The 10,404-nt window shown below is 47.0% G+C and overlaps 1 protein-coding gene across 5 annotated transcripts; it reads left to right on the plus strand.

The window, feature by feature from the left end:
- The first annotated feature begins 360 nt into the window (after positions 1-360).
- NME6 (NME/NM23 nucleoside diphosphate kinase 6) lies at positions 361-7,500 on the plus strand. Of its 5 annotated transcripts, none has more exons than XM_030866993.2 (6): positions 361-467; positions 3,139-3,235; positions 4,252-4,354; positions 4,899-4,938; positions 5,360-5,520; positions 5,794-7,500. In XM_030866993.2, exons 2-6 carry the CDS (start codon positions 3,146-3,148, stop codon positions 5,958-5,960), a joined length of 561 nt encoding a protein of 186 aa, XP_030722853.1. In that variant the 5' UTR covers positions 361-467; positions 3,139-3,145; the 3' UTR covers positions 5,961-7,500. The 5 variants fall into 5 exon arrangements, with proteins under 5 accessions (XP_030722853.1, XP_060164391.1, XP_060164390.1 ...); XM_060308407.1 differs by having other exon boundaries at positions 466-532; XM_030866994.2 differs by lacking the exon at positions 361-467 and adding an exon at positions 2,120-2,645.
- The last annotated feature ends 2,904 nt before the right edge of the window (positions 7,501-10,404 follow it).

Raw genomic sequence — 10,404 nt, forward strand, 5'->3', positions numbered from 1 at the left:
AACTTGCGATTCAGCGCACACAAGTTTTTTGTCTCCCGCGTCCCTCCGACAAATACTGGGCACCAACCATGTGCCAGGCACTACCCCAGACAAAGAATAAAAGAGAGATCGAGTGGGGCCAGGCCCACTCCGGCGGCCCCGCTGGCGCGCATGTTCTCTACCGGGCTGCCACCTCGAAACGCCCATCCTGTCCTCTCTGAGCCACCTCCCGGAGCAGGGCCACAGGCCTGGCCCTCCCTTCCGCCTGGGGGCGCCCGAGCCAGGCTCGGACCAAGTGCGGGAGAGACGCAAGGGCCACCAGAAGGCGGGCCTTCCTGCTGCAGGGCCTCCTGGATTGGGGGGCACTCCGCCTCACCGGGCAAGGACCCTGAGGCAGGCTGCCCGGCCGAATGCCTGAAGGACCCCGCTTGTACCGAAGGCTAGCTATCGCAGTGCCTGGTGGCCGGCCTGCGCGGCGGGAGGATCAGGTGACTCGGACCCGAACTCCAGCACACTGGGGCTCCGAATAGCTCAGAATCTAGCGTGGCCTTAGGTCTCGGTACAAGGGGCCTGGGTCGCGCAGCTGCAGGCCCAGAGAAATGGAAGAGCAGGGTGGGGAAGAGGGCGGTATCTAGAGCTGAGGCTGTGAGTCTGGGGGGCGGGGCTTCAGGTGTTGGAAGCAGAAAGCCGAGTTGACGGGTTGCAGGTCTCCGACACGCTTGGGAGGATGAGAGGCATGACTGGCGCCTTCCAGGAAGCAGAATAGGCGCCTCTGTTGTGGGGGCAAACGCCCAGGCAATTTCTAAAATTTATAATTCTCTAATCGAGTGACTTTTATGTTGAGCAAGTTTCTCGACCTGTTAACATTTGTTGTAAACCAAGGTCCAAGACAGGCATAACTTAGCTGGCATTAAGAAAGGAACCATGTCCTCCGCTGGATAGCCCCTAGCATTCTGGTCTTGGAATAGCTGAATCAGATTCATTCATTGATTCATTCAGCAAATACTTTTGAGAACCATCTATGTGCTAGGCACTCTGCATAAGTACAGAGGATACGATGGTGAGCGAAACAGATCCCTGCTTTCATAGAGCTGACCTTCTGGTTGGGAAGAGCTAACTGAAGAAAACGTGAAAGGAGCCATGAGAATGTATAACAGGGGAAGTGAACTAAGATCTAGTGGGTGAGTGGGAGGTAACCAGAGGAAGCACTTTCTGGACTGTGAAAACTTCTCAGGCAAAGGCTGTCAGGCCAGAATGTCTTGGAGCTGTAAGGCCCGTGAGGCTGGAGCAAAAGCAAGTTAAGGAGTGTGGAGTTCCAGATGAGGCTAGAGAGGTATGCAGGGATAAGATCATGCAAAGCCTAGTAGGACATGATAAGGCTTTGGGGTTTTATCATAAAAGCAGGGTACACTTTGAAGGGTTAAGGAGGGAAATGATATGACTAGATTTGCATTTTTAGTTCACTGTGGCTGCTATGTGGAGAACAGATTGTAGAGGGTAGCAAGAGTAGAAACTGGGAGACCACTGAAGAGGCTGTTGCAGAAGTCCAGAGGGGGTTGATGATGTCTTGGACTGTGGTGGTGGCAGTTAAGAAGGAGAGAATTGTACGGATTTGAGATACACTGGCTAGGTAAAATTGCCAGAACTCAGTGATATCATGGATATGGAGGGTGAGGAAGGGGAGGTGCCAAGGGTGTCGCTCCCTAGATATATGGCAAAGGTTCTGCTCGCTTTTGGGTTACTCACCATCTGGGATGTTAGGGAAACTGGGTTGGCTGATCTTGTACTGGTTAGACTGTGCTTAGCTTTGTGGATTGAGTAGAGCATCAAGCTGAATGCTGTAGAAGGGACATGAATAGGAGAGACCTTGGCACAGTTTCTCCGTTTGGGCCAGACCCTAGCACTGCTTTTTTTTTTTTTCTTTGCGGTACACGGGCCTCTCACTGTTGTGGCCCCTCCCATTGCGGAGCACAGGCTCCGGACGCGCAGGCTCAGCGGCCATGGCTCACGGGCCTAGCCGCTCCGCGGAATGTGGGATCTTCCCGGACCGGGGCACGAACCCGTGTCCCCTGCATCGGCAGGCGGACTCTCAACCACTGCGCCACCAGGGAAGCCCCCTAGCACTGCTTTTAATGTGATTGTCAGGCTACTTTTGGGCTAAGAATAAAGAGACAGTTGTCCAGACTCTGTCCCTGTGTGTTCATGGAAGCCTTCTCTGTATTTGTTGGCAAATTTAGGGGTTCCACCAGATAATCTTTGACACCTTAGTCCTGCAGAGATGATCAATTTCTTACATGTAAATAGAATTTCAAAGTTGGAAGAGATCTCAAGTTTTCTTAGTCCAGTTTATAAAATACTTTTATGTTCTTTATATCATCTTCACAATTACTTATTAAGCTCTTACACCATCATGATTAGACACTAGAAATAGTGTCTTGTTCTTTTCTCTGAAGATGAATAGAATAAGACTGTATAGGTTCATTTAGTCAATAAAATTGATTAAGCACCTTTGTGCCAGGCAGTTTTAGCTGCTTCAGATACAAAATGATTACAACTTGTCTTTGACCTTGGAGTTGCATGTCTGCAAACCCTGCCATTGAGGACAGCTGAGTGTATTAAAGGGTTTGATTTGGGCGTGATAGATCCTGACTTATCTGTAAGATTAGGTAAGAAATGGTATGTATCCAACAGACTTTTTGGGGTGTATCCTGGCAAGATCCCAATTCTTGTCCATCCAATCTTCAAATTCTATAATTGATGGGAGGGCACTGTGGGAACAGTTATTGTACCCTTGTGGCTGCTCTTTAGGAGTGTAAATTGTAAATCCTCAGTAAAACACAAAAGAAAGGAAGGGACAGGAGTATCGCCAGAGACAGGTCGTGTTTAAACTTGAACTTCTGAATGGGTCACTCTTTCGCAGGTTTACAGTTGCACTAACCAGATTATGTGCTCCACTGGGCAACTTGAATGGCCCCTCTACCACTCCCTTCCCTCAGCTCCATGAACCCAAATGGGCAAATTAAATACTAAGTAACTGTCGGGTGCTTTATCAGTGTAAGAGTGAGAGCCCTGGTTGACTTGCAAAACTGCTCGGCTCCAGAATAGGAAGGGTGGGGAGTGCAGCACTGACGGGTCTCTTATCTGACTCTCTGATGGCAGGAGGGAGATGACCTCGATATTACGGAGCCCTCAGGCTCTCCAGCTTACTCTGGCTCTGATTAAGCCTGATGCAGTTGCTCACCCACTGATTCTGGAGGTAAGAACAAGTCCTAAGACTCTACTGTATGTCGGAGGCATTGCTTTTGTTTCAGGTGCCATAGGGCCATTTGCGAAGACTGACAACACAGTCCTGTGCTAGATGGTGTGGAGGCAAAGTTAGAAGCCATGACTCTGACCATAAGGAGATTAAAAATCTACTGGAGGGCTTCCCTGGTGGCGCAGTGGTTGAGAATCTGCCTGCCAATGCAGGGGACACGGGTTCGAGCCCTGGTCCGGGAAGATCCCACATGCCGCGGAGCAACTGGGCCCGTGAGCCACAACTACTGAGCCTGCGTGTCTGGAGCCTGTGCTCCGCAACAAGAGAGGCCGCGATTAGTGAGTGGCCCCCGCTTGCCACAACTAGAGAAAGCCCTCACACAGAAACGAAGACCCAACACAGCCAAAAATAAATATACATTAAAAATCTACTGGAGAATTGGGACAGATATAAAATATAAAAAAGGATCCAATACAATAATAAAAACCAAACCTCAAGACAATGTACGTATATTAGTTCTCTACTAATGTGTAACAAATTACCACAAACTTAGCAGCTTAAAACAACACTCATTATCTCACAGTTCTAGAATTTAGAGGTCCAGTAGGTTTGGCTGAGGGCTGGGTTCTCTCCTTAGAGTTTCACAAAGCCAAATTCCAGGTATCGGCTGACTGGGCCCTTATCTAAAGGGTCTGGGGAAGAATCCACTTTGATACTCATTCAGGTTGGCAGAATTTGGTTTCTGTGGTTATAGGACTGAGGTAGACCCCCATGTCCTTGCCGGCCTTCAGGTGGGGCCTACCATTTTTAGAGTCCACTCACGTTCCTCATCACATGGCTCACTCCATCTTCAAGACAGCAACAGGGCGTCTCTTTTCTTTTGACCCACCAATGGGACAGACCCTCAAGTCCTAGGCTCTGAAGGGTCCTCAGGGTTCTTTTGGTCTGCCTGGGTCTCCCATTCACTCAAATGGTCCCTTTGACTGACTTTTATCTTTGGGGTGGTGTTTATCCAGGCTGTTCATCAGCAGATTCTGAGCAACAAGTTCCTTATTGTACGAATGAGAGAACTTCTGTGGAGAAAGGAAGATTGCCAGAAGTTTTACCAAGAGCATGAAGGTAGGACCAACAGTCCTCTTGAGTGGGAGGCTTCTCTATCACAAGAGAGATTTTACCTGGCCACACAATGTCAGGCTCTCTCTGACCTACGAACCGTAAAATTGCAGCCAGTCTTCTAAAATCTTGGTTTATACACAAACTTTTCATGATTATCAGTATTTTTTAAATGTTTTCTAGGAGGGTTCTACGTCATGGTCCCAACAAGTAACTTAGTTTTATGTCCTGATACTATCACTAGTTACCAATTTACTCTGTCAGACATTGTCCAAAGGCTCATGATTTCTTTTAATTCCCCAGCAACCCCATGAAGTAGGTATTGTTATGTCCCCAGCACACAAATTAGAAAACTAAATTAGGGAAGTTAATGATTTACCCGAAACTACACAGGTTGCAAGTTGGAGAGCCTGGATTCAGACCCAGGTATGTCAGACGCCAAGGTCCTTGTTCTTTTCTCTAAAACAGTTTTTATCATTCCAAATAGGGAGTCAGAAGTATAAAAAGTTCTCTGGGCACCAGTGTCTTGATGAAGGTACTCTCTTTGCAGGGCGTTTTTTCTATCAGCGGCTGGTGGAGTTCATGGCCAGGTATTTCTCATTTTGGTTATAACATCTTCATCCACTGAGACTTATTTGCCCTGCCCCCTAAATAGATTTGTTAATTTTATTTGCCACTCTTTAAACTTGTAACCAGTGTCAAGTGTCTGAAGAAACATGGGCTTGGGCCAACACTGACCTTGTGGCCACTTGTCCCATGGTAGTTAACTGCTCCAGGGGCTGTAGAAGAGTATTGTTGAATGCTGCCTAGCAACTCTTCTGATCCCTGTGGCCTTTCTTGATCATCCGCAGTGGCCTTCCATCACCTTTTATTTGAAGCAGTATTGGCACTCAACTAGAAAGGCAAGGAGACTCTCAGGATGTCCAGTGTGCCTTTATTTGTGCTCTACTCATGGTATGCCCTCCTGGACCCGATAGCCAGATTCCTGACGTGTGCTCCATTTATTCACAGTGGGCCAATCCGAGCCTACATCCTCGCCCACAAGGATGCCATCCAGCTCTGGAGGACAGTGATGGGACCCACCAGAGTGTTTCGAGCACGCCACGTGGCCCCAGATACAATTCGTGGGAGTTTCGGCCTCACTGACACCCGTAATACAACCCATGGCTCAGGTGAGTCTGCCTCCTGTGTCCACTGTATTTAATAAGCGAAGCTGGTTTGAGGTTGGTGGGCAGGCATATGGTGGGGTTGAGAGCCAGGTCCCTCAGTGAGCTTTCTTCCCAGTTGTGTTTCTGGCCCTTTGTGGCCACCTCAGCAGATGCGGCCCCAGGACTTAGGGGCAGGAGAAGTATAGGCTCTGGTTTCTGAACCTGATTATGATTGCCTCTTGCCTCCATCCTAAACTCCCTATGAGAACCCCTTCTCTTTTTTACCTCCCCTTACAGACTCTGTGGTTTCAGCCAGTAGAGAGATCGCAGCCTTCTTTCCCGACTTCAGTGAACAGCGCTGGTATGAGGAAGAGGAGCCCCAGTTGCGCTGTGGCCCTGTGCGCTACAATCCAGAGGGAGGCATCCACTTTGCAGCTGGAACAGGAGGCCCAGGGCCAACCTGACGCAGGCCTGTTGGTCTGTGAAGAGTGATGGCGTTGCCCAGCCTTTTCTCGCAGACCTCTGGTCCAGAGCATTCTCCTAGGACCAGGGAGGCCTGGGGCTCATTGTGCCATCTCTGCTGGGCACCGCCACCTGCATAAGAGCCTAGCTCCTCACTGCTACCTCTTCTAGAATCTAACTCTCTATCTACCTCTTCTCTGGAATGTTCATGGGTGGTTCAGAGGAATGATGGCTCCTTTTTTTCTGAGAACTGTTCATCCTTTTTCAAGGAGGAGCTTGCCTAACTGACTTGCCTGAAAAATGCAGTGACCGTATTAGCAACATTTGGTCTATTTTCCTTAATAAAAGTCAGTATTCTACTGAATCCTGCAGGCTGGGAGCACTACTCTATGTACTGTCTCTCTATCCCTAACTGGAATAATTAAATCTGTCCTGAAGTCAAGTTTCTGGTCTATGCTAAGTAAAGAGAGAATTGTGGGACTTGCCTAGTAGCGCAGTGGTTAAGAATCCGCCTGCCAATGCAGGGGACACAGGTTCGAGCCCTGGTGCGGGAAGATCCCACATGCTGCGGAGCAACTAAGCCCGTGCGCCATAATTACTGAGCCTGTGCTCTAGAGCCCGCGAGCCACAACTACTGAGCCCACATGCCACAACTACTGAAGCCCACGCGCCTAGAGCCTGTGCTCTACAACAAGATGAAGCCACCACAATGAGAAGCCTGTGCACTGCAACGAAGAGTAGCCCCCGCTCGCTGCAACTAGAGAAAGCCTGCGCACAGCAACGAAGACCCAATGCAGCCAAAAATAAATAAATAAAATAAATTAATTTTTTTAAAAAAAGGGAGAATCGTGAAGAAATCTCCCAGGAGGTTCACACACAGTGTGCAGCTTATGTAGTGCATGAGGCACCCAGTGACAGAGCTGACTGTGGGCTCAAATCCATGCTGTGCCCCTGGCACAGGGCTGCATCCTGGAAGAAGGGGCACCTTTCATTTGAACAAAAGTATGTCTGCCCAGTAGAGGCATATTGTTATGACTCACTTTTTTTTCTGATTTGCACAAAGCCACTAAAGCTAGCCATGTCTCTGCTGTAGCTGAGGATGACAGTTATCTATTGCTGCATGACAAATCACCTCAAGATTTTGTGGCTTAAAACAATGACTTAGAGACGTCACTGGTGGTCCAGTGGTTAAGAATCCGCCTTCCAATGCAGGGGAGATGGGTTCGATCCCTGGTCGGGGAACTAAGATCCCACATGCCATGCAGCAATTAAGCCCGCGCACCCCAACTACTGAGCCCATGCGCCACAACTAGAGACCCCACGTGCCACAAACTACAGAGCCCACGTGCTCTGGAGCCCGCGCTCCACAACTACAGAGCCCACGCACCACAACTAGAGAGAAGCCCATGTGCTATAACAAAGAGCCTGCGTGCTGCAGTGAAAGATCCCATGTGTCACAACTAAGACCTGACACAGCCAAAAATAAATAAATAAATAAATATTAAAAAACAACAACAATAAAAACGATTCATTCTTATGTGTCTGTGGATTGGCTGGGTGATTCTGCTGGGCTCACTGGGACTCTCTCACATGGCTGCATTCAGCATTTGGGTCCAATGTGGTCTTTCATCCTGAGCTGCTTCATAGCATGGTTGTTTCAAGGTTCCAAGAGAGCAGGCCCCCATTCACAAGCTCATCACGCTTCTGCTTGTGTCATGTTTGCTGATATCCCATTGACAAAGGCCAAGTCACATGGCCAAGCCCAGAATCCACACATAGGGCATGGACAGTGGGAGGTATGAATCATTGGGGGCCATTACCATGACAATCTACAAACTGAAAGTAGTGAGGAGCCTTGAATTTATATAGAACTTATGAAAACAAATACTTGCACAAGCCAACAAAGGAGATGAAGAAATAGCCAGAGAAGGAAGGAAAAAACCGAGGGTGTGTGGATCAGGAAAGTCAAGAGAAAAGAGTGTTTAGATAATGAAGCAATGTTGAATGCTGTTGAGAAGTCCAGAATAATGAAGCCCTTAAAGTACCCCCTAAGTATGGCAGCATGGAGATCGCTGTGACCTTGGCAAGAGCGGCAGCTCTGGAGTGGTAGGGAGCTTACTTTGTGTGGAAGACAGTGGGTTGAAGCATTTATAACTGTCGTACTACCTGTGGGTTTAGAGTGGGATACCTAGGAGTCTTAGAGAATCTTCTTACAACTGAATCTGTAAGTGTATGTCTACATATGCTCCCATCTTCTTCTATCTTCCTGTTACAACATAGGATGGGTCCTGCTTCCTGTTAAGCCAGTCCTTCCATGTTGCTCTGAATCCCATCTCCTTGCTTTTTTGGTTGTCTAGTCTTTACTGCACTTTTACCCTTCTCCACTGAGTCCTTCCCCTTTGAATTCAAACATGTTTTGGTGTCTCCCATTTTTCAAAATCATTTTAACCTCATTTTCCCCTTTGGCTACCTGTTTCTTCATCTCTGTACAGACAAGTCCATATCAGTTGTCTGCACTGACAGGCTCACCCCCATTTTCTCAGCAGCCCATTACGGTATGGCGTGCACACTCACCATTCAAGAGGAGACTGGTTGGTTTCTTTTTCTTCTTCTTTTTAAATATCTATCTATCTAGGCTGTGCCGGGTCTTAGTTGTGGCATGTGGAATCTTTAGTTGTAGCATGCAGGTCCTTTTTAGTTGCAACATGTGGGATATTTTAGTTGCGGCATTCTCCTCCGCAAAGCTAAACAAAGGCCAGCTGAAAACACCAGGCAAACTGACAAGAGAGACTGATCAGGAGCCCCAGCTATCGGTAAGCAGCCAGAAGAAGCACTCTCCTTCCCTCCATTTTTCATATCTAATCCTTAAAGCTCTGTACCTGTGAATATTTCTTGCTCCACGTGCCCCTCAGTCCCCACTTATATGGCCATTGTAGAGAAGACATCCTTGGTGACTCAGTAGAGTGAAATGACTAGAGATTTAAGTGAAGGGAATGGATGTGACTGGCAAACAGAGTGCACAGAGTGGAGGGGAGGCAGGAGAATGCTGGGACTGAAACAATCTAGCATGTGGTGGTGAAGTACCCTACAAAAGGCTGAGGGTGACCACAGAAGCTGGAAAACAGTTGAAGGAGTGTGGGGAGAGGATAGGAATAAGAAAAAGGTAATCAAATTCTGCTGAGGCTGCAAGAGAAATGAAGACTGAGCAAAAAGGGGGATTAAAAAATATTATTGCTGGGCTCCAACAACAGTGTCCACTAAATGGTGGGTGCAGAAAAGAGTGGAGAGGACTGAGAAGTGTTTGGGATGAAAGAGTGGATAAATGGGGATAACTTCCAAGTCTGTTAAGAGATACAGTAGATGGAAAGAAAATGGGATTAGAAGAGAATTTTTCAGAATAGTAATAATTTGAACATGCTTAAATGCTAAGGAAGTAGAGTCATTAGAGACGGATTGGTTTACAATAAATATAATTTAGAATCATTAAAATTCCTGAGAAGCAGGAGGGACTAGGACGCAAACACACTTTAGAGGAAAAGGTCAATTTTGGAATTAAAGATAGCTCCTCCTTCACTATAGGAGAGAGGCATAGGAATGCTTGCATGTTTCATTGTGGGAATGTTGGCTCTTTCTTCAGCAATATCTCTTTCATTTGTCAAACAGGAGTCAAAGCCATCTATTGAAAGTGAGGGGAAAGATGAAATTCATAAAGCATGAAAAGGTTTGAAATAATACTTATGAAGCATGGGAAAGGGAACTGACTCATGAGACATAGAATTACGAGGCATTTCTGAGGGCAAATTAAGAACTCTGTGACCCTGTATTTGGAATATGAGTTGCATGCCTTGTCATGTGTTGTGGTGAGTTGCAGCCATGAAATGTGCAATTGGTGGAATCATCCAAGATCAGGGATTTCATGAGCAGGCTTGGTGAAAGATCAAAGGGACAAGGAATATTTAGTCTTAGCAAGTAAATAGTTGACACAATCATCCAAGGATTAAACTGGACACAAAAAACAAATGGACAGAGAGGACAACGGAGGGTTCCCACTTGGTGGCAAACCTGTGTGCACAAGAAGATATGAATGAACAGGTCGGCAGTTTGGAGATTGTGGTTGGGGTGAGGGTGTTCTGAGTTATTTGAAAGGCAGAATGTGTGGGTGAACACAGTGTTTCCTCTCAAGTTGTTTGGAAAGGAGGTGCAGGGATTAGAAGCTGGAGCTTTGGTGACAGATCGGAATTCAAATCCTGGTTCTATCACTTTCTAGCTATGTGACTTTAGCTATATTTGTCTCCACTCAATTCAGTTGTTAAATGAGAAAGTCATACTTAACTTTCAGAGTTACTGTGAGGATTAAACTAACTCATGCACATAAGGTCAAAAACCCAAGATCTCAATAAATGACAATTTAAATGATCTCTTCTTCTCTTTCTTTGGATTTCAGAT

This window comes from Globicephala melas, chromosome 11 (assembly GCF_963455315.2).
Source record: "Globicephala melas chromosome 11, mGloMel1.2, whole genome shotgun sequence".
NCBI classification, from domain to species: domain Eukaryota; kingdom Metazoa; phylum Chordata; class Mammalia; order Artiodactyla; family Delphinidae; genus Globicephala; species Globicephala melas.

Coding starts and splice junctions, on each gene's coding strand:
- NME6 (XM_030866993.2), top strand. CDS start 3,146: ATGACCTCGATATTACGGAGCCCTCAGGCTCTCCAGCTTACTCTGGCT. Junction 4,355..4,898: donor GTTTTACCAAGAGCATGAAG/GTAGGACCAACA, acceptor CTCTCTTTGCAG/GGCGTTTTTTCTATCAGCGG. Junction 4,939..5,359: donor CTGGTGGAGTTCATGGCCAG/GTATTTCTCATT, acceptor ATTTATTCACAG/TGGGCCAATCCGAGCCTACA.